This window comes from Seriola lalandi, unplaced genomic scaffold (assembly GCF_002814215.2).
Source record: "Seriola lalandi dorsalis isolate HSWRI2012SDOR001 ecotype SW California unplaced genomic scaffold, Sedor1 jcf7180002054914, whole genome shotgun sequence".
Classification (NCBI taxonomy): Eukaryota; Metazoa; Chordata; class Actinopteri; order Carangiformes; family Carangidae; genus Seriola; species Seriola lalandi.
In genome coordinates this window covers 463,447-488,397 of record NW_019525466.1, presented here as the reverse complement: position 1 = coordinate 488,397, position 24,951 = coordinate 463,447, and the positions used below count along the sequence as shown (strand labels likewise).

Below are 24,951 nucleotides of genomic sequence, written 5' to 3'. Positions count from 1 at the left end.
AACTCTGCATGAAAGCGTCAGTTTGAGCGCATTTTTCAAACCGCTGAACAATTCCTTTAAACTGCTCATCCTGCTCTGTGTGAACAGCCCCTCTGCTCTCAGTGTGTGTTTGAAGCACATCGCAGGTCGTCTTACCAGTCCAGCTCGGCTCGGTCGTCCACCCACGGAGGAGGCCACCGAGCTGACTGAACTGATGGAGGAGCTGCTGGGGCTGTGGGCCAGAGAGGAGACCCCCATGGCCACGCGCTTGCTCTTCTTAGCCTTGGCCGGGCTGGTGGAGGGGAAGCCGATGCGGATCACCTTGTGGATCGGGGCGAACAGGCCAAACTTGGGAAGACACTGGAAGTATCTGTAGGAGGGAGAGAGGACAGGGGGTTAGAGATTTAAGAGCTGACCACACACCTGCTTTACATGTATGTTGACAATACAATATCTGATGATTATAGTCTGAAATCTGAAAATACTTCAGTTTCAAACCGGGTGTGAATGTGCCTTACAGCTGTTGCTACACCCCAAAGTAAATGGTCAAACTTTGAAATCATCTGTAAAACTATAAAATAAAATTCAGCATGACAAGAGAAAGAAGGGCAAGGTCAGCTGCAGAGTTACAGAACAAAACCCCAGTTTAAAATACTCATCACAATAAAATAGAGGTCCTTATTGGCCCTTAGAGAACTCAGAGGACCCTATTAATCCATGCTTTTGTTTCTTCACAAATAGAGTGTTGTTATTATTTATTCACCTGTACTGCGTCGGAGATAGTTTAAATTTATGCAGCCTGATTTCTTCTGACAAAGACAAAAAGCAGGGAGCAATTTACCCACGTTTTGCCCTCTGTTCATTCAGATGAGTTTAAAGTTAAGCATATTATTTCAGTTATTACCCATAAGCCTCTGGAAGCTGAAACTCCTAGAGTGCATTTCTGAATTGTTGTGTCTATGTAGTAACTTTAAGTCTCTCAGGTTGGCTAACCAGATGTTCCCAGCTGCGTATCAGGGGAGACAAAGTGTTTGGACTAGTTTCCATTCAATTAAAATGACACTTGACAAAAAACATCCAAAGATTCCCTTACATTCATTTGATTTCACTTTATTGTAGATGTCATTTCAGTTTTGTAAATTCTAATTTGTTGCTCCTGTGTTTGTTACTAATATACCTGTTTTCAAAAATAATTTTATTGTGAAGCACTTTGTAACTTGTAGGTATATAATTTCATCTTAACTGAAAATATTCTACATGCTGAAACTGAAAATGAATAATCACAGTTAGTATATGTTAATACTTCTATAGCCCCAGGGCAATTTAAACCGTCAATAAATAACAGTACATCTTAATTTTCTATCCAACTCTAGTTGCTAGTAGCTAATTTTCTTTTCCTACTCAGAATAAATACGTTGTGGTGAGTATTTCCAGTTCTATATAAACATTTCTGCCACTTTAAATAGGTTTAGGTTGTTTGCATTGTACATAATAAGAATGTGGCGTTAACAGTGCAACCTACGCTGTTGGATTTTTACCATATGTGGTTGGTTGATTAAGGGTGATGTCATTTTCCCTGCATTGTGATTGGCTAGGGGGCGGGACCTAACGAGGTGGGGGCGGTAGAGCGAGAGACGTCGTTAGCGAAGCTCGGTACTCGGAGGATGAGCGACAGAAGGAAAAGACTGAGAACTGTTGTAAAACCGGTTTAAAGTGTGGTTTGCCAGTCAATGTGCTGTATACATTAGAGCATGATAATGCTAACCAGCGAAAATTTGTATGTGTACCGTGAGAAGTTCAGTAATGCAGTAGCTGATAGTGTGTTACTGTTAGCATTTCCAGCTAACTAGCTAAGTTAGTTGCCATTAGAGATTTTCCGAGCTGCGCAGACAGACTGCAAGTGACTCGGCTAAAGGTCTGGAGGCTTCTTTGGATCACTACAGACAGTCAGTGTCACCAGCCAGTGCTTCGGGTTGCAAAGTGAAGCCTGGTAGTTTCTTAACCGACTGAGTGGGACTGGAGAGAGGACTCCCCCCGCCAGCCCGCCACGGTCAGCCATCCGCCCGCCTGGTCACTCCACCAGCGTGGAGGCCCAACACTGGGATTGTGTGACTTACCTGCAGCTATTGTGAGTACTTTCATTTTGTTGCAGGCTTGTGTGTGTGAGTGGGCCGACAATTTACAGTACATTTAAGCTGAAATACCACCGTTTAAAGGTATTTAAAACTGTTTATTAACGGTTGACATGTAGAAACAAAGCAAGGTTTAAAGGGACGTAAAACTGTTTATTAAAGGTTGAAATACAGAAGCAAAACAAATTTATAGGATTATAAGTACAATTTATTTGTGTAATTACAAAATTAATTTTAGAAAGAAAGGTCAGCTTTTTTTTCTTTTTTTTTCTATGACTTATTTTTTTTTATTGTGTCTGAAATTATTATTTCCCTTTGAATATAATAAATCCTGATCTCGTTGTGGGAAATGTAGTATAATTGTTTGTGATTCCTTTTATATATTGATAACCTAATGAAACGATAGGAAAAGAAGAGAAAATAGTTATTGGTGATGAATATTAAAGCACACACTAACAATAGGGCACACTAATCCTTCTTGAACTACTTTTAGCAATAGAATCAGTTTTTCATTTGATTGATCACATGATGATTTTCCTGTGTTTTACTTTGGTGTATAATTTGCATGATGTTAATAGTTTAAAAGTCACTGATCATGATGTCTTGATGTTCTCTTTCTTAACTTTAACAGTTACAGTATGGGCTTCTTTAAACAGAACAAACAGAACATGTGCAGTTTTACTTCTGTGGATATTGTGAACACAGTTTTACAATGTTAAAGTTGCAGCCAGGAATAATCCCCCTCTGGGCTTCTTGCCTCTCCCTGCTGTTATTCTAAACTCATAAACTTGTGCAAATAAACTGTGGCTCTTACACTATTTGAGAATTATACTGCTGAGGTTAGAAACTTTGGAACAATTAGACCAAAGTATAAAAAGGAGTTGCATTTGGACTTAGACTTCTTCATAAAGAATGATTGTGAGTGATTGAGCTACTTAGACAACTTTTTTCCATTTTTGTCCTTTGGCTCTAAAAATCAAGCAGCACAAACGTCTGTAAACCTACAGTATTTTGCTCATTTTAAACAGTTTTCAACCACTGTAGAAACGTGTAAATCATAAATATGATGAATGTGATAAACATTGTGAAAACCAGCTCTGACCTTGAGGGTCAGTCAGTGTGATTTCATGGATGAACAGATGAAAGAACAAACAACTGAATAGATGGATCCACAGTCTTCACCTCAATTTCCTTTTAGGGGAAAAAGCAAAGGAATTTGGGGAGCTTGAAGCATACATAACGTGTGTGTGTGTGTGTGTGTGTGTGTGTGTGTGTGTGTGTGTGTGTGTACCTTGTTCCAGCTACTGCACCATCGTTCTTCCCCAGGGGCTCATCTAGCTCAACCCCACACCATTCACCTTTGGCGAAGTCTGTCTCTCCCATGTAGCGAATGACTCCCATCTTTGAGCCTCCAACCTGACGACACAGAGAAAAAAGACGCAACTGTTAACCTGTTCAGTGGTGACATGAACACAGACAATTAAATTCATCACATTAGGATGTTGTGAAAGAATAATCATCACCGAGTTTGGTACATTAGTAGTAGCCACTTCTCTTGGTACAAACTGTTTACAACAGTTTATTTTGAAAAAACTTTGTTAAGGTTAGTTGGTCACACAGTGACTTGAGACTTGATTGGGTCTCATGAACAATCTTTATGTGTTTTCTTTGCTGCATTAACATTAAGGAAATGCCTGATGAGATGAATGTCATTCCCTCCCTTATCATGTGTGACTTTATAGATAAAGGAGTGATGATAATGCAGTACATGCTTTGAATTCCTTAAATATGGCAGTGCAGTGTTCTTAGCAGACCGGATAGCTAGCAGCAGATGATAAAATGCTCATTACAGCCATAAGAGACTTGACTTGGATGTGCAAAAAATTACTTGTGAGCATCTCTGTGTAGCTGTCACCTGAAAGAAGCTGCAACAGAGAAATGCTGAAGGTGTGAGATACATTTAGTTTTGAAACAGTGTCACCATTACACAGTTTTTCCACCAAAGAGCACTGAGTAATGTATTTTTCCACCTGCCAACTGTCCTGCTTAGTTCATCTTGGTCATAACTCTAATAAACACATTTAAAGGGTCCATACAAAAAAATGTTATGATTATATAGAAGATAAATCATGGGGAATGTATGTATTACCATCTGATTTTTGTCACTCTTAAATATCAACATTAATACTGGCCTCAAAAACCAGTGTTGATCAGACTCCATTCCCCATATACAGGACCAAGCAGTAATTTAATTACCATTATCATCAATGACACATCAGTCATGATTATGACAGTGTTTGTTTTGGATGCCGGAGACAGCACAAGGTGTGCATGATACGTTTTTGTTGCTTTTTTTTTGCACAGCGCCCTGGCTGGCAGTGGCTCACTATGATCTGCACAGCTTCTAAGTTTAGACTGTGTAAATCATTAGAAATACAGGAGATACACAGCGAACACCTGAGGTCACAGGACTGGACAAATAGCTTCTGTAAAGATCAGCTGGATATTCTTTAATTTGCTCTCGTCATCAATTTAGTTATTGAGGGGTTTTTTTGTTTAGTTTTTTTGGTGAATCGTCTATAAATTGTCAGAGAATAATGAAAACACTGTTCACAAGTTCCTACAGCTCAAGGTGTTGACTTCACATGACTTGTTTCATTTTACCAACAATTCAAAATGCAAATATATTGAGTTTATAATTATATAAAAAAAGAAAAAAGCAGCATATATTCACATTTGAGAAGCTGAAACTAGAGGATACTTCTTTTCCTTGATAAATTATCAAGATTGTTGCTGATTAATTTCCTGCCAATCAACTGAATCTGATAAATAGTTTCAGCTGTTCTCTCCACCGAGCATGAATCCATTCTCACTGAATAAGACTGTAGTAATTTACTAAAGCACAACAGAGGGAACTGACAAAATAATGGATAAGTTATAAGACGATAAGATTATTTGTAACTCCATTTAATTTTATTTCATCAAAGTTATCTTTAGAAATGTGAACTCTGATTCGAAAGGAGAGCCATCAGCCCTCGTTGATATATATAGGGTGCCACATCGGCTTTTGTCACATCCCAGTCACGAACAGTCAGTTTCCTGTTAGGAAGACAGTCTGAAATCCACACACACACACACACACACACACACACACACACACACACACACACACTCTCTGCCACTTGGGTCAGCCAGCGTGCAAAACAGACGAGTCCAGCTGCTGAATGTCTTTCACACATGGCGACCACATGTATGAGACACAAGAACTCATCAGCATGTGGGAACATCCCACAACTTCCTTTAAGGGGAACACCAACCGTCACAGAAATAACATACCAAACACACACACAGCCAGACCTGACACAGCACAAGATACTGTGGTAATTAAGTCTGATTACATTTGATTTCTCTGATCGTTTCTTAAAATTACTCTTCTGACATTTTTGTCCAAAGAACATTTTCTCTCCCTTGTTTCTATTTTAATCATCCATCTAATGAATTGCCTTCAATCACCTGTAATAGATTACTAAATAGATTATCTTTAATGGTTTCTCTAACTACATTATAAGATTCCCAATCCCAGGCAGTTGTTAAATTAATGTACAGAATGTGCAGGATGTGGGAAATTGCAAAGATCAGCACCAGATGTTTTTGTACCACATCTGCTCTTATTTACAGATAAACATTTATTACCAAACATGCACCATGAAAAAAAAAAAAGGTGAATCATGTTCTGGAGTGCATCCTGGTCTTGTGTATAAATCGATATTAGAGTCTGCTGGATTTAACATGGACCCAAATACAAGTGCAAACAAAAAAAAAAAGGGTGTGGTGAGTCACTCTTCAGATTTCTATTGTCAAATTAATATTCCACTCCTCCGCTGACTTGTCCTTCTCTTCAACTGCCGAGGCCAAAGAGGAAAGCGTAGCTAGAAACGCAACTGTGTCACCAGACATTAAACTGAGATGGTTTGCTGTCAGCATGACTGTGTGATGTCTCAGTGACTCAGTGTCAAAATACCAGCAGTGCTAAGACAGGCATTCAGCACAAGCCCCCATCTTGGCTCCTGTTGTTACCAATCTCATCCAAAAGCTGCATGCAAAAGTTGGTGAACATAAAATGGTGCAAGAGCTAAATCTGTACCTCAAGCATTATCTTCCAGGTATCTCTGTCTCTATTGAAAAATACTATGGAGAATATAAACTGCTATAACTTAAAACTTTAAACCTCATTGAATTTCTTGTGACCATAAATGCAGACATATTTGATTAATTCATATATTCTGTTTATGAGGTTTGAGCCATGCTAGTTGGTTTGTCAGTCGGGCGGTTGGTCGCAAAACTGCTCCAGACTGAAATATCTCAACAACTATTGCATGGATCGCCATGAGATTTTGCACAGACAGGATGGAGCCTTCTGACTTTGATGATTCCCTGAGTTTTTCTCGAGCACCAGCAGCAGGTCAAAGTTTTCACTTATCCTGTGAAATATCTTAACATTTACTGGATGGACTAGCCAAACAATTTAGTGCAGACATTCAAGGATAGTTTCCAGACCATGAATGCTAACTGCTTGGGTGATACCCTGTTTTTTTTCTCTAGCGCCATGTTTATGACTTAAAACTTGCAAAACTAAAAACATTTCCATCAGCCTCAGCACTTTGTGTGTAGTGGTAATTGGAGGTGAAACAATTAGTCAATTCATTGATTCGAATCAACAGAAGATTAATATGCAACTATTTTATAACTGTTTTAGTAATTTTTCACACAAATAAGAGGATTTGCTGTGTTTCTTGTCGTATATCACTTTAAACTGAACAATATCTTTGGGTTTTTGACTTGACCTCGGGTCTGGGAAGCTGTAATGGATATTTTTTCTCAATTTTTTAAATTTCATATCCTAAACGATTCATCAGAAAAAATTAACATAATCTTTGTTTGCTTTGTTTGTTTGCTTGTATGCTAATTAGCAAATGTCAGCATTCTAGCACATTAATCTAAAATGGTTAACATTACGAATTGCCTACTAGCATGTTAGCTCTGTCATTGTGAGCCTGTTAGCATGTTGACATTAGCATTTAGCTCAAAGTACTGTTGTGACATAGTACAGCACCACAGAGCCACCAGCATGGTTGTAGACTCTTATTCTTGTTCCTTACAACAAAGCATGACACTTGTTTTGAATTATGTTATTGTTAGTGAATAAGCGCGTAATCAGCCAGTGAAATATGAGCTGGTTGGTTTATGCATTTACATAGTGCAGGCTGCATGAAACTCGATTTAGAGTGAGTTCATTTTAATTTCTCATGTATCCTGTTTAGTTAAATAATTTAAACTACATGTACACCCAATTGATCCTAATACAGCTGTGTTGTGATTGTGTGAAGAGAGAATTACTTTGACTACCGGCCCTTTGAGCAACTTTCAAAATACACATCACATGCAACCCCACTGAAAGAAAGCACTCCTTTAGATGGCCTCTGGTTAAACACCAAAGCTAGCAGAGAAGAGGCAGTTCTGTGCTTCCTGTGGTGCTCATACGTCAAAAGGTGCCAAAGCAAATGGAAACACTAATCATGTGTTTAGCCTCTGAGGCTCTCTTTCTGTTTAGTTCTTTTTTGTAAAATTTTTTTTTGATAATTTAGTCATGAACACACACATAACAGCAAAGTTTAACCTTATTCAGGATCACTCCTCTGCAGGTCAAAGTGTCAAGGATGCCTCTGGTTCAAGAAAAAGTCCCTCTCCTGTTCATAGTTCAACAAAAAAATTGAGAAAAATAGTCTTTGCTTTGTGTCCACAGCACGTAATCTGAGTTTCAGACTTTGTGCTCATTTCACAACATTTTTTTGAGGCAGTGTTGTATTTCCAGCAGCAGAGGAGGGGCGTGAGACAACTGGATGGCAGCACATCCACGCCACCGCAGTAAGATAGATTACATGGGAGAGGCTTAGGAAATAGATGGATTCACTGATCAATGTGTCAGCAGTGGTCTCTCCTCTCTTAAGTGCTGAAAGTAATCCGGAGTGATTTACAATATTGACCAGTATAGGAAGGCTTCTCCAGCTCCTCGTTTTCCAACTACGCAGGATCTGATGTAACTATCCCCTGTGCCCATCAGTAAATGGAAAGCAATGTGACCCTGGGGCCAATAATTCCATGCAGTGAACATTGTATACACTAATGGGAAAATAAGCAAAAAGCAGATGAAAAATGTGCCTCCCGCAGAGGTTCACATGCTAGCCTTCATGCTACGACTTTATGACCAGTTTTTGTAGTGCAGAATAGGGTGAAGTTGGGTGAAGGTTGAATTGTTGCACTAGACAGAATAAAGAAAAACAGAACTTCCCTGTGGGCTTCAACCATGCATCATATTACACCACACCAATCCATCTTCACTAAGGCTAGCATGAAATTGTAATTAGCCATCCAGTGGAAATGTTGTCTTATTTTGAGCTACTATGGATTCTCTTAGTCTCAAATATTTACAGACACTTTAAATTATATATATAGATTGTGAAAGTATGTTTATTCACACTAGTTACAGGCTATGATTTAAAGGTTTAGTTCAACATATTGGGAAATACTCTTATTCACTTTCTGAGTTAGATGAAAAGATACCACTCTCATAGCTATTTGGTAGCAGCTGGTTAGCTTAGCTTAGCTTAGCTTATTTTAGTTTAGCACAAAGACTGGAAACATAGCTCACTAATTAAAACATTATGTCTTGTTTGTTTAATCCAAAAACTGAAATCACCATTTCACCACCACATGGTGAAATGAAGTCTTTACATATACTTTTGTACTGCTCAAACGAGCAAGACATAACATGTTGATCACTGAGCTTTAGAGCTGCTGGTAGGAGGATAATGTTATCATAGGATGATTCAAGCTAGTTGTTTCCACCTGTTTCAAGTCTTCATGCTAAGCTATGCTAACTGGCTGCTGGCTATTAGACAGATATGAAAGTGGTGTCGATCTATTGACCTAACTCACCACCAGAGAGCGAGTGTGTCAAATAGTATTACTAAATAATGCTGTAAGGAATTACCTAAACATGTACAACATTCAGAGGCGGAACATGAATTAATCAATATGTTTTTCAACACTGAATCAAATAACTATGCCAAATATTAAAGGAGTCTCTTGCGCAACAAATACATGATAAAAACTGATGGTGGACACCAAAACAGAGATAACAGGAGCGTGAATGTTGCTTTTACATTCATCAAGCGGACACAAATATGACTCCAAGTGAATGCCAGTGTGTCTGCTGGATGTGTGTGTTAAATAATTCTCTGCATATCCAAATCAGAAACTGCTTTCATTTACCCACTAAAAACCTTGAACCATGTTCAGTTCCGACACTACAGCACTGAAAATTACAGGACAACTCGTTTTGATTTGGTACTAAAGCTTCCAAGCTACCAGACATATCTCCTTCCATTATATCTTGTAACTGCACTGTATGATCCAATAAACACATAACACTTAGACACCCAATATATATGCACTAACCTCGGCAGAAGTTCCAGGTGCTGTGCTTCTTTTAAATAACCTGAGCTGCAAATTGCCCTTGAACTAGATTCTTTCACAGTTCTTGGGGATTTTAAAGCCTCTCTGGCGTTTTTATGACTCTTGTAATTGTTTTTATTAACTCTGTCATGTTGCTCGTCTTTATATTGGTTGTTCTTGTACAGTGTGTTAGTGTTGGTGGTACGGTCGGTATCTTTACTACATTTTAATTTGTATGTCGCAAGCTCGGTAATGGCTCAGAGATGTGCAGGTTAGTCTGTCTGTGTGTGTTGGTCCTGTGACAGACTGGCCACCTGTCCAGGGTTAACCATGTCTCTTGCAGCACCCAACCCTCCCACGAAACCTACTCCCCCACACCTGGCAATCTTGCACAAGATAAGCAGGTACAGACAATGATGGATGGGTGAGAAATCTCTAACAAAAAAAACAACAACCTATGAAGGTTGCCATCAAGCCACTTGCGTATATGAGATACCCATAACTGATATTTGTGGGAATATTATCTTTCTTCCTGGAATGCTGACGTGTAAACAATCCCGTTCCATCAAAAATACCTTCTGCTACATACCCCTAAAATGTCCCATTTCTTCAATCTCCTGATATTGCCCTACCAGAGATATTTTATCAGGAATTAAATTCTTAAAATTCAACACTTCTCCACAGACCCTATGAGTAGAGGGAACCCACGTCTAACAAACCATTTGTCATCCAACACAAAGTCACTCACCAAAACTCGATCTCCAACTCGAAGATCCTTATCTCCGCCTTTCTTTACTGAACCGCTGTCAGACATGTTGGACCCCGACTCGTTGCCTGTTTTCACAGCGCTGTTGAGAAGGCCCTCTCTGAGTGGCACCACCACCCGCTGGCCAGGTGGGGCGCCGCTGCCGCCCTGCTGAGTCTGATTCTGGGCCGAGAGCGAGTCGGTGGAGTGGCTGTCGCTACCCTCTCCGACCGGCTGTCGGGTGAGCTTCGAGGGTCGCGTGAAGATGCCCTGGAGGGGCTGGCACTCAAAGTAGCGCACGCCACCCACTGAACCATCGTTTTTGCCAACTAGGTCATTCAGTATCACGCCTGCCCACTGTCCTGGAGCAAACTGGGTCTCCCCTAGGTAGGCAATAACTCCCGGCTTGACACCGTTGACCCAGACCTGTTCACCCACTGTGTAGTCGCCCAAAACATCATCGCCCTCTTCATTGATTTTAGTTGGTGTGGTGGGCTTCAGTGGAGTGTCTGGGGGGAAAAAGAGAAACATGGATTATTTACCACTTAAGCAGCATAAGTGTTCACGTAACAAAAACTATGAACATTACTGAAATAAAATGCTGTTATAAAAAGTGCATTGAAATGAAATCAATGCTTTCAATCAGCTAAGGGCCCTTTCAAGTAGTAAACAGTGCATACATTGTGAGAAAATCCTCATTCGCAGTCCAGCAGGATCGCCTTCACACCATTCATCCTGTCTGACCATGTCATGCTGGCTAAAAAAAAAAAAAAAACCTGCTTGTGTGGCAGCATCCAGCATAACAGTGCAGTTTGTGCAAGATTAGGCGTTACTCTAATTCCTCCTGAAAAGTGGGTCAGAGAGACGGTATCTGTGATGTGCCGGTGATTAACCCCGCCATGCAGCCCCGTGATATCGCCTGTTTGACACATAGATGAGCTGGATCTCTGGCGTTTTCCACAGCAGCCTGTAAACTGAGCAGGGCACCATTAGCACGCGGTCTGCTGCACCGCACTGCCAGTAAAAGTCTGAGTTTATCTGTATGTGTGTGTCTGTGCAGGAATGGTTGGTGCCAGGGCTGTCTCCCCGACACCCTGAGAGAGGGCCTGGGGCTCCGCGGGCCCCAGTGGTTTTGCTTCACGCCCCAATTGCTCCCATATGTTGTGATGTGAGGCGCGTTCGGCACAAATGCAAACAAGTACAAGTTCAAAGAGGCTTTATCTTGATGATACAGTTCAAAAGTTTTTAGGAATGTGGCGCTTCTGGTGGAGGCTTATTTTAGGGGGGGAAATCAAAAATTCGTCAGTCCCAAGTGATCATCTCAAAGATTAACTGCACAACTGGAAAATCCTGCAGGAAACATTTTCAAATGTGTGGCCCACTTGCTTTTGTCTGAATCAGGGAAAACATGTATATACATTTTCTTCATCATTTTCTGCATTTTGTGCCATTTCATTTTTCACACAGATGAACTAAAGATATTGACGAGCACAACGTGGGAGCACTCAGGTCCCTAATCGATCAGTAATGTGTCAAAATGAATGTTTGACATATAGCATCAGTGTCTATGTGTGACCCATATTCCACAGTGTTGTCTGTTGGTGCATCATGTTCTCTATCCAAAGTACCAGAGAAACCTTGTTTACAAGGTCACGGTCCAATATCATGATTCATCTTGACTTTAATTTCACTATGTCCAAATTAACTGAGCTAAAAGAGAAAAAAATTATGGTTCAAACTAATATCACTGAAACTTATGATCAGTAAAAAAGCCTTTATTCAGCAAATATCGAGAGTTCTGCAGTAAAGCAAAGTCTTAAGGTCAAATTAAAACTTTGCAGCATAAGTTCCCATATCATACAGTAATTTATAAATCTTTACAGATTCATGCTACTCCATGAGCAAACCCAGCTTTTTCTCTAGTGTGATGTAAAAGTATTCAGCAGTTTAGAAGTGCACTTGCATAAAGTTTCGGAGATTTGCAAGAGACAGATAAAAATAAATAACAGTCAAAATCAATGCATCAGAGATACTGTAACATTAGATCCAAGAACACTACATTTCCCATGATGAACCTTGATAATGTTGCCTGACGGATACTGAATATTTTGAGGCAGATATCAATTTGGGTGTTTAAAAAAGTCAATAATGACACAGCGTAAACATATACTGAAGCCAATATAGCTGTAATGAACTAATACGGGCCAATAACAAATTCAGCCCTTGGCAACATTATGTATGACTTCTAATACTAATTATAAAGCGATTTTCTTAAGTGTTCAACCGATGCAACATATGATGCAGAGCAGCAGAACCCTGTGTAGCATTTAAAACCTGAGCTAACCCATGATTTGTGTTGCTGAGGCAACAGCAGAATGAGGGTAAAAGGATCCTCGGCAGAAGGAAGACTGGAAACACAGTCCTTACTTTCACTATTGTGTTTGGCCACCTCCCACCACCATCTGAATCCCACTATTCATCAGCTCTGCACAATGAAACCTCCACAGCTTCCTCCCGTCCCCCCCTCTCCTCCTCCTCCTCCTCCTCCCCCCAATTATCCCCTCATCTCTCCCTACTTTGGTTACACACACATACACACACACACCTCTTTCTCTGGCCTCTTTAACTCTGTTTATTTATGATCATTTCCCACAATGACAATCATATTCGCTGCCTAACATGTTTGGGTTTTTTTTGTTTGGTTTTAAATGGGGCTTATCATCAGTTAGTCAAGGCTGATATTGTGTTGTTGTCTCCAGCAGTGGTTGTGGCAGCTGTGTATGGCCGAGCAGTGCGGACAACAACAGATGGAGGGGGTTGAGCCTGAATGTTTTTTGACTTCTTTTCTACTTGCTGCTTTCAAATGTTCAGTGTTTTCAGGTAATATCATTTTACACATTAAGGAAATCAACATCCAAAGTGTTGTCTTGTGTATGCAGAACATACCACAACATAGAGTGTGTAATCCACTATCTAACAAATCTCTACTGTCTCTGCTGATGTAGCTTTCCCTTTAATATCTATTGTATTAGACTATTGTGGATAATGCTGCAAATCACCACAGGACTTTAGGATTTATGGTAACACTAGATCTACAGGACTGAGATGAAGTGCACTGATTTGTCATGTACTTTATGGAATTCACTGGACTACTCAAAAAGCACATATTCCCATGAGATTATCTAAAATTCTCAAATAAATTTCCTCCTAATTTCATTACATCACAATATATAGCTTGATACACAGTACAGTTCATTAGGTACATGAATCTAACTGTGCATTCATGTGGTGTCGGAATAATCTGAGAAATTAGCTTCTGACTGGGAAATTCACATGAAGTCGGAACAACAACTTGGAAAGTCAATAAAAACTTTGGCACACAACTTGCAGAGTTGTGACGCCATATACGCAGAAACAACACAGCGGACGATGAGTAATTAAACGCTTGGTTGATGGCGAGAAACTTTTGATTGATGGTGCAAATTCACATATTGCATATCAACTGATTTAATTCCCAATATGGTATTAGGTTGTAACTTTTAGTTGCTGTCCATGAAGAATGAACTAAAAAAGATAAATATCTAATTGCAAATATTATATTATTATGTTGAATTATGTTGAAGTTTCTTTTTTTCTACTGTCCACTTTGCTGCTGTAAAATTGCACATTTCCCCACTGTGGGACAAATAAAAGGACTATCTTATCATATAAAAGTTATTTATTAGCAGTAACCCTGATACTAACTAACACAAACACTGGAAACAGCTGTCAACGCTCTGAGCAATAAAAAACAGCAAATCTTCTCTGTAGCGTGCATGTTGACTCGGGAATATGGGGCCATCCAGGGAGCATTACAGCATAAATCTAATCTAGACTAAATCCAACTGTCCAGGATTTCAAACACTATGCAACAATATGGAAAGCACACACAAAACACACAGTTCACCCGACATGTCCTGATTTAATCCAGTCTAGAAGCTTGGTTGCATGTCACCCACCTCTTTGCCATCTTTCCACTCTCTTGCTGTTGTAAGCTATGATTTAAAGCCGAAAATGAAAAGGGAACAAATAACTAGTGGATTTATACAAATTGTCATTTGAGGTGCAGTAAGTACATGTACCGTATGTACAGTAGGAAAACTTTGAACAAATGGAAAAAGCTGTATGCCTCCAAAAAGGCAACAAGCTTACAACTACAGCAGAGCTATTTCTGTGGAGCAACTAGCTCCCGGGGGTTCACAGGAGACGTGGCATCACGAGAGGTGGCACAGCTCTGTTATTTTCACTTCAAAAAGCAGCCTGAGAAAGGCTCCTATACTTTCCTCCATTCACTCCTCGACTACAGCTTCCTCAAGGAGCTTAAACAATTCTTTAAATTTAACAAACTCTGCCAACTTCCGACACAGTGGACCCTTCTCACAGTCTTCTCAGCTAAAACCAACAAACAGGGCTGAGATTTGGAGCATGAGGCCAGGTCAGTGTTTAGACTGTCTGGGGCAAGAAAATAATCCCTCCATGTCCTCACTGAGGCATCAGTGTCGTCCCACCAATATTTTACTGCCAAGTTGAGGTAAACCATGAATTAATCATAATAATTATGGGTACAAAACATCCTCTTATTAAAAACAGTTAGGTTCATTGAAATACACCTATAAAACTGGACAGAACTGGAAATTTGAGATATTTCTACCTATATCCAGACTAGTTACTAGTCTGAAAATAGGTGGAGAGCCTATTTAAAGATACCAACAAGATATCTCCAGTGTAGCTCTGACGAGACAAAATTTCAATTAGATATCTGTGATTCAGCACGTTAAAATATATCTTACTTGTCTTTTTTGGATGTCAGTAAAATAATACTATTCAAAATTCAATTGTACATATCTGAGAGGACTAGTCAAAACTACATTGGAGATATCTTGAATTTAACACTGTTCACAGTTCCCTGTCTGACGTTTTTGATATCCTCAAATGGTAATTTGGATGCGCCATTTTAACATGTTAAAATGTTTGATTGATTATCCCTATTTGCGATGATGTCTATGACAGTACTACAGACACTTTCAAAGGGTTTTTGACTGGTCGAAAATACACACAGCAAAAACAACAGTGGGAACAAAGAGCAGTGCTGCATCCATCTTGCCCGTGTTATTTTCTTTTGTGGATAAACAGGATGTGAGAAAACTAATGAGCTCATGTACGGTCGAGACAAACTGTTTAAAAACCACAGGCAAGAAGGAATTTAGATGAGCTTTCGTCACGTTATGGACGGCTACCTAACAGCTGACAGGCCCTGGGCAACAGGCTTCAGTCCTGCCTGCAACATTAGAGGATTAGCTTTTTGAGCTGGTAATGGATGAGTACAGGGTGATTTCAGACACAGTTTGAGCTGTGATGCCCTCCACACACACACAAACAAAAATGACCTCCAGGCCAAATATCAAACAACTGGGACAGATGTATGAAAGCAATGTGTGTTTGCTCTCACTTTCAAAATGCTCATAAATGGCTTTAGCAAAGCGTAGAAGTATAGAATCTGCTTATTATGTTTGGATTGCTCACAGATTTACAGCCATGAACCGTTCGGTAAAACACAATTTTCTACTGTTATTCATATCCTGTTATTATTTCACTTGCAGCAAAACATATTCAAGGCTGAAACAGAAGAGGTTTAAATGTCCTTCTCATCTAAGAACTATATTTAATTCACTATTCACAGCATGTAGAGGGAGCATTTCTGTTCACATTCAAACAATTATGTACTGGAGTAGGAGAGAAGTCACTTGCAAGCAGTTTTAATTCTTTTCCACACAGCTCAGGTCTGCCCCTGTGATAGTTAAAACTAAGAAAATCATTACTGTAACATAATATTTAATAACATTGCTGTCAGTTAGAAACAGTGTAAGATTCAGAAAATGAAACACTTCCTGTGTCAGAACAGCTTGTGTACCTATAACTGCGCTTTTTCTTCCCTCGCCACCATCGACATAAATCACGACACACTTGTAGCGACCTCTGATAAAAGGCCTTCCATACACTCTGATGCTAATGAGAAACGAGCACACTATCAGCCAAAGAAGGCCGGCTATTCTTCTGCTCGCTTCAGCTGGGAGTGACGCTGTAATTTAGCAGAAACAGAACTAACGTGTGCGTGTGAGAAGCCGGCGGGATGGGGCTGTCATGTGAGCTGGGACTGGGGAGGACAAACGGTGCGGCTGCATTTCAGGGTGAGAGCAGCTGTGATTACTTTTTGGAGACAGGGGTTGTAATTTTCATTCTGAGTGTTTTTCAGAAATGTCTAATTTAGTTAGTGCTGTTTTTCAGTAGCTGTAAGGTCAAAGTCACGTATAACAAAGTCGTGTGTCCACATTTTACCATTTTATTTCAGGTTATAAGCCTAGTGGTATTTTATATTGTTGTTATTGTTAGCAAACCCCATTAAAGGACCAAAACCCACAATGCATCAGACTCTCTTGATACTTTCCAGCTTTCTTGTCGTATCTGTAGCACTCAACTCAGAGCCAGTTGGTTCCTACTGAGGATATAAATCTTTAAGATCATGAATATATCATTTCAAATCTTAAAAAGGGCTACATTTATTTCCTGTATGAGCTGGGCTCTGTAGTTTTTAGAAAACATTACTCAAACAGGAGTAAACAGTGCATTTGTTGGGGACTATTTTAAGCTGTGGATGAATACACATTTGGTGCTTTATCAATGTTGATTTTCAGCAGCATCAACAGATTTTTGACCACCAGCATGCAGCACAGCAAACTGTAAACATAACACTGATATATTGTTACCTCTTGAAGATGATACACTAAACATGTTAGCAGAACGTTGCTTATTTACACATCCAGCAGACATGGAGAAACATCATGTTTCTGGCCTCCTGATGAACCTTTTACGTCTGTTCTGTCTCCACGTACTTCTATTTAGCTCTTTAGCAGCTATGTGCTGCTGAGACCTTGTCTGTCTTCAGTTTGGTGCGTTTTAAGTGAAAACAGGTGTGGTGACAGTAAACTAGTGACAGTAAAGTTGTTGGCCCTTTAAACCAAAGCAATGAGCTGAAAGATGCTAAAACGCACGGTGGAGCCAAGGGGGTAATTCTCTGTTTGTCATCTTTTCACACTTAAAGAGTCATTCAGTCCAATGCTTTTACGACAAGATAAATTAGTGGAGCTTAACAAGATCAACACGTATGAGAAACACTACACAAAGTATGAAATGGACAGTTGAAAACTGAACCAAAAATTGGCCACGCTGGACAAATTCTAATGGCTTTAGAATGATTATTTATTCTTTTCAATATAAATATAGATTCTTTTCAATGGAGAGAGTGTGAAATCCATCCCAGCTGTTGAAAGCTAACAAGAAGAAAAGGCTGCACTGGAGACCTCTGCGAATACACTGGAAGATGAAGTTAAAGTAAACACTTCCCGGCTTCTGTGCGCGTCTAATGTAATGCAGCTGAGCTATAGTGAGTCATTAACAAAAATAAATGGTCTAACCCACTTCCGGTGATGAGGAGAAACATCTGGGAGAAAGAAATTCTTTTTATTTTCCATGGGGTCAGGAGAAGGAAGTAACTTACTGTCTTTAGGGACGACGGGGCTGGATGTTCCACCCGCTGAGGTCCTTCCCACTGGGCTGGAATGCTTGGGCCCACGGCCAGGGATTTTCAGTCCGCTGGACTTGAGCATATTCATTCTACAGTGGCAGGGAGACGGGCCGGGACCTGAGAGCTCCTCCCTGGGTGATGAAGGCTTGTGGATCCGGCACTAGATGTGGGAGTGGTGGCTGTCGCGCTCCATGTTTAGCTGCTGGGATGAGAAAGGAGGGATAAGGCGGTCACACATGTGGGAACGATTAACAGAATAATGGACAAATAAGCAGAATGAGGCCTGATTTAAAGGATGCACGCTTTGAGTGCATGCTTGTGTGTCACAAAAGTAGAATAATGGACAACTCTTTTTTTTTCCTTTTTTAAGATTATGGAAGATGACAGGGTGCACAATATTTGAACAGTGCAGTAAAGCAAAATGCAGCAAATATATAGTATTTATCTAGAGATTTATGCAATTCACAATCTTCTCATTACTTGGAAATGACCATATTTTACATTTTGTGCATACTTTAGTTTACTGAAGTATCGGCTAACAGCAACAACCTGGGGGCCGGGACCTCCTGGTGAGTCACTAGATAAATCTGTGACTCTCATGTTTTCTTGTTACATCCTGGATACTTCTACTTCTTCAGCCCACTGAAAATCCTCCAGATGAAACAATCTGAGAAGCTTGAAGACGAGAAATCTATTTTTGGATGAACTGGTCTCGAGTCGTGGTGACACATGGTCCGTAAACAGTGACAAGCATAAGAAAAATGTTGGGAACCACGGGTTTACAAGAAAACTTGATGTGATTGTTATGCTGCTTCAGTTCGTATGTCTTGTCTTCATCCCTATTTTATCATATCAAAAAAGACAAAGCACCATATTGGGATTTGTTTACATTCAAGAGTCAGAGTGCTTCATCATGACATTGCCAATTGGCAGCAATAATGTAGGAGGCTTCATTGGTAGCAGTAAGAGAAAAAAACACTGTGCCTTATGTTCATATTTCTGTTGGCCATTACATTACCCACCCTATAATAGTGGTAATTCCACTACTACACTGCTTCTGTAGTGCCCCTGAGCAAGGCGGGAAACCCCTCAGCTCATTAATCATAAACCCAACGTTGTAGTAGCATAGAGAAAGTTTACGCTTGTAGTTTTTACATCACTCTTATTCAGGTTAACTATTTAAGACCTGGGAATTTAACCGCACATTTAAAATCATGTTATTACAATAAGACTCTTATTTTTTTTTTATCATTACACTTGTCACATCAAATTTATTATAATTAATAACACCCCACTTCCTCATATATTCTCCCATGCTCAACTTTCCACAATTTCCACAGGGTATGAAAATGACTGAAAGCCAATGTAGGCCGGTACCCAAGTGGAGCATGGCCTACAAATCATGGCTCAGAGACCATTAAGAAAATATAATGCTGTTATAGCCTTCAATAAACAACACACATCTGGTTGAGGCTTTTAAACTAGACACTGGGTGTTAGGAGAGAAAAGCGAGCAGATTTCAGGCAGAGCTAGTTAATCATTTTCCATATTATTTACTCACATCCAGATGATGCATATTCATTTTAGAGCAATCAATCCTATTAAACCTGTCGAGAATGATGGTTTTGCTGTGACTAAAGTCAAAAATAGGGCCTCTGAGTGTCTACAGCTGGGATTTAGCCTGAGCTATTCTATAAATATATATATATATAAATATATATATATATGTGTGTGTATATACGTGCATAGGCCTGAATTCATTTTCTAATCGACACCTGGTTTCAGTAACAACAGGATGAAGGCGTTGGGATGATAATGCGCACCTCAACAAAATGTAACACAACGCCAGTTTGATCCATTGTTGTAGCTACTGCGACAACGTGGTCCAGACTGCCCTTCACTTAAACCCTCAGTCCCTCCCTGCAAAAAAAAATAAAAATGGCACAAAAGCACATTAATAGAGGAAATTACTCACCTTCCTGTGTGAAATTAAAGCGTCCGTGAGGTGTCCGACAACCGGCCAACTTTCAATTTCTTTGCCTGAATAAGGGGGGGATCAGCGGCTGCCACTCCCTGGGATGCAAATATGGATGCTGAGCAGAAACTGAAAGGAGAGCCAGCGTGGATCAGTGGGTGATGGCAACAACTGCACAGTGTCAGCAACAGACCGGCGATGGATATTAGTGGTTGGCCCGCCGGTACATTTTTCAGGATGATAGCTAAAGCAGCCACGGAAGAGCGAAGAAGATAATGGACATGAGTCGTTGTTTTAGCAGCCGACCACTGGCACACAGGTCCTGACGGTTTCCGAAATGAAACGCAGCATCAGCAACACTTAAAAAACCAACTTTCCTCTTGTCTGGCTCTGATTTAACACGCTCACTGTCTCGGTTTGGACTCCCAGATAACCTGATATTTTTTTTTTCCGGCCTCTTCTGGGCTCTTGTCGGGTTTCCCACTGTGGTATGGGTTTGTTGGGTTAGTACAGCCTCCCTCTGACTCAACCCACCGGCTAGACTGAACAAAGGGGTTGGGGAAGCAGAGCCTCCTGTGGGAAAGACGAGAGTAGCCCACAGTCTAGCTCAGCTCATCCCCCGTGACGTACTCCGTTTGAACGTGCGGGGATTTAAACTCGCTCTTACTTACCGGTCACAGTAGGTGACTCACGAAGCATGACTCAAAGCCATTTCCAATTACCAGTGCAATCTTTTCATTCGGCATCAATAAAATCCACAAAATTACATTTTTCGAAATGACAGCCCCCATTTATAGGGTGAGTCCTTGTGTTATTCATCCACCTTCCAAGACATATATACAATTGGAAAACATCTGGAGTAGCAAATATAAAAGTCAACATTTTACGCAAATAAAGAGTTGTTTAGAACCGTGCGCGTATGCCGAACTGGAAAGTGGTTTATAATGCCCCATAATAAAATCTTCATTCGCATAAAAGTACTACATGCTTCCGTCAATAAGTAGGGAAATATTAAATAGAGAAAAATCTGAATGCAGTTTGGTATTTGAGACCGACCACAGGCAAGAAATAGAGCACTTAAAGGTGAATTTGAGTTATCTGAACCACACTGTATGAGTGGAAGAATAATAGGACCAAACTGACAGTTTACACTCTATGGCCACTGTCAACACGTGAACACCAATAAACGCGTGGGCGATTCAGTATATTTCCCTTATACAGTGGGTGGGGCCAAAAGCTTGTATATGGATGTCTTCGGCTTTTCCGGCTGGGTTTAAAACACTCTGATTGGTCAGATTGTCTGCTCCTGGGAGTGCCCCAGTTTGACAGCTGTGCCGCGAAATAGAGACCTCTGCTGCTGCACTGCACACACTGACCTGATGTCAGATTGCAATATGATGTAATATAATGTACAATTTGTGCCATATGATTTAAAGTAACAACTATCGCTTGGGTTTTGTATTACGATTTCTTTTGGAGGGATTTCAGACAGTTCAGTTACCTATATTGTTACTCAGTCACTAAGTTACCAGATATTCTTTTAAAGGAATATTTCTGTCTCTCAATAACATTTTCAAAAGTAGACATGAAAATAGACATTAACATTTTCTTGCATGAAAATGGCTGCCTGTTCTTGGTGGTTCAGGACTGAACCCATTCACCTAATTTACCTTCAATATCGGTTATTTGGGCTGACAAAAGCTCTTTTTTTTTTAACATTACACTACTACACTATAGAGTATATTATTGTATTTTTCTGAGGAAGAAATACTTCTTAGTACATTGTACAAATCCAATGAAGAACAACAAAAGTGCTTTATCACTCTCTAGATACTCATAATTTACCAATGTAAACCCATAATTTGTTTTTAAGGTACTTGCTATAATACAGCCTGTGCATTGTCCTCATTAAGGACAGTAATGCAAACATGTTAATCTTTTTGACCTTGTTAAACTTAATGTTAAAGCTGCACTAATGAATATTATTGTAATAGCAGTGGATCAAATGACTGTGTGTAGTGGGAAAGATGTCGCTCACAATGAACCCAGAGAGCCTTACCATCAAACTCTGCAGCTCCCCTCAGTTCTGCAGAGCGTTTAAGCATCTTTTACCTCATTTGGTTTAATGGCCTGTAGCTTGGTTCAGTCTCACTGCTCCCATCAGCTGTTACACCTGCCCTGCACCGAACAGAAGGTGATTATATTTTAATTTTCTATTTACAAGTTGTTGTGCCGCTCAAAGAGGTCAAACGATTAATGAATGCAGGTTTAAGGTGATTATTATCATCAACCAAGGATTAACGTTGCAGATATACTATCCAGTGCTAAACTTATTTTATGCTATACAGTGAAACATGTTTTGCAGCTGCTGCACTGCTTTCTTTTGTTGTTATCAACCACAACACAAACCTGTCATTTAGCAGACAGTTCATGCCCATAAAGTCCATTTGGCTGCCAGAGAAGGGAACACAGAAGCTCTCTAACAATATCCCACATCCCTGCCCCTATGAAGTGGTGACATTGTGCTTTATACTGCACTCTCAAAGGTAGCAGGGATGACAACAGATGCAGTTTTCATACTTGGGCACAATACACTTCTAACCAAAAAAAACAGGCATATCTGTGGGAAAGTCTCTCCTGCTGTTGCTAGTTTTCTCAATGAATTTTCCAACAACAGCGCAGTTTCCTCCCTTTGACCACTAGAGGTCTCTATAGCTCTGTAGAGCAGTCAACTATGATTATTATTATGTGAGATTTCCAGTATATGTCTCTGTCACAAAAAAATAGAGAATAAAAACTGGTAAATTAAAAAAAGAGCAAATACTGAAACAATAATACCAAGTAATCAAATAGCAAATAGCGAAGAAAAGAAACAGCAAATAGTAATTGATGTAGTGATGGAACACAAGCGTTTACAGTTAATGCTCTGTTTGCCTGGTATTATGTCAAAATGTTGAGTAACACTTTTTAATACCGCCTGGGTTTTTTCCAGTGTAATTTTTTTTGCATGAATCAGTTACAGGGTGCAGTGCATTACACAGCATTTGGAAATGTTTTTTTCAGCGAAAGCTTCATGTGTCAGAACTGTGTGTGTGTGTGTGTGTGTGAGGATGTGTTTGTGTTTGTGTGTGTGTGTGTGTGTGTGTGTGTGTGTGTGTGTGAGGATGTGTGAGCTCCTCTGTGCTTCATCCAGCATCACTAGATAACAAGTGACCCTTGACTAACAGGTTGACCCCACCCTGCACACTCTGGATGATAAATTGACACCAGATCAGTTTATGTGATGACTGTGATGAAGATCAACTGACTCTATATTCTACACATTTTGTTCTATATTACATTTTGCTCAGTATTATATTTGTTTTGCTTCATATTCAGATATTCTTGCTTTGCTTTTGTTTATTTTGTTGTTTAGATAGATAGATAGATATTTTATTTATCCCCTAGAGGAAATTCATGTAAGTAATACATCTAATCTCCTCGTAAATGATTAAAAGTGTAAATGAGTCATTTAATAAAAGAGCAGTCATGTAATCCATTTCTATCCTACATCTAAGGGTTGGCATGGGGAAAAATAGCAGGAAATTAATAAAAGCCATTCTGGATGGCAGAACTGGTAATGGGCCGAGTCTGGCACGTGTGGTGTATTTACGGCCTGGTTGTGGCTTGTTGGACTTGGGCCACCAGTCGGACCGCACTTCACCTGGATAGCCCGGACTTGGTGTTTGCCGGAGTAATAAGAATAACACCAGCATAAGAAAAGTAAAATGGGGAACAAACAAACGCGAAAACTTTTCATACCTGTGACTATATCTGAAGTCAGGTGAACAGGAAACGGGGCATTTGGGGTGTAACCTTAGCTGCAGACAACTAACTGCAATTATGGACAGCCTACATACGGGGACTGGGCCGTGTTCGCGCCATTATTGGTTTATATGGACGCCAAAAAACAGAATGGCCACAGTCAACCGAAACATGGCTATGAAATACTCGGTGAGTAAAATACCCAGGCTGTTATATCCTCTTTGCTTGAATAATTACCGAGGGTAAGTCTTCAGCTTTATGTGAACAGTGGGACATCTGCTGGTCAGAATGTGAAACAGGCAAATACAACGGTTTTTTAAAAAAAAAAAATTAAATATCAGTATAAGAGTAACCATAATTGTGTTTTATATTCTAAGCATACCTTCATAGTAATAACTGTTAAAGCAATCGCCGCATCAAATTTATTAAGACCCAGTCAAGTTAGGCTCAATAACCGATTTAGCTTAAAGCTGGAGTGGGTAATCTGTTTCAGAAACACTTTCTGTTATATTTCTTTAAATTCTCTTCATATCCCGATAGAAATTAACAAATTAAATACTCTATAAATACTCTATTAATAATCAGAATCAGCCACAGGTGGTGTAAGAACTCCAGCCAATCATTGCATTTGGCCCGAATGCAGTGATTGGCTGGTCTACCTGTCTGTCAACGTCCCACTTGCGTCCTAGCGCGTACTCCGGCCGTGACAGACGTGCTTCGGGGTCACATAAGCGACGGTTGCGGGTAAAGAAGAGGACAAAGACGCGCAGGAGTGGCAGAGAAAGTACAACCAGTTCCAGCTAAGGCTTTGACATTCAGTTGCAGCTTCACTCGGTAGAAAAAAAAAAACTGCAACGTAAATACAATAGGACATTGCAAGAGGCCGAACAAGAGTCAACGGTGACTTCGCATTTCAAAGATGGCGACGACAACTAAGAGAATAGAGGAGCTAAAAAGCGACGCGATGGTGGCTGTATTTCTGCTAGACAGGTAATTATCTTGTTTGTTTTGTTTTAAGAAGGGTTGGAGGTGTGGGTGATATACTAATGTGTAATCATAGACCAAAGTATGTTTTATGTGTTAGCCAAAGCTAACATTGGATAACGTTGTGGATGGCAGCTAACGTTATGTTTAAGCATAACGTTGCCTTGTATGTAATCTGTGTAGCCTGTATGTTTGA

At 40.0% G+C, this 24,951-nt stretch overlaps 1 protein-coding gene across 4 annotated transcripts in view; it reads right to left on the bottom strand.

The window, feature by feature from the left end:
* clip2 (CAP-GLY domain containing linker protein 2) overlaps positions 1-20,494 on the bottom strand; it is a 41,823-nt gene extending 21,329 nt beyond the window's left edge. For 2 of the 4 annotated variants that reach the window (XM_023430908.2, XM_023430910.2), the window contains exons 1-5: positions 19,968-20,494; positions 17,966-18,194; positions 10,375-10,880; positions 3,403-3,527; positions 136-349 (exon numbers count right to left, since the gene is read on the bottom strand). In XM_023430908.2, the coding sequence (XP_023286676.1) occupies positions 136-349; positions 3,403-3,527; positions 10,375-10,880; positions 17,966-18,080 (960 nt within the window). In that variant the 5' untranslated portion in view covers positions 18,081-18,194; positions 19,968-20,494. Of the gene's footprint in view, positions 1-135; positions 350-3,402; positions 3,528-7,788; positions 7,927-10,374; positions 10,881-17,965; positions 18,195-19,967 lie in introns of those variants that run through there. The other 2 variants (XM_023430909.2, XM_087169778.1) reach the window with 2 other exon arrangements.
* Positions 20,495-24,951: the final 4,457 nt, after the last annotated feature.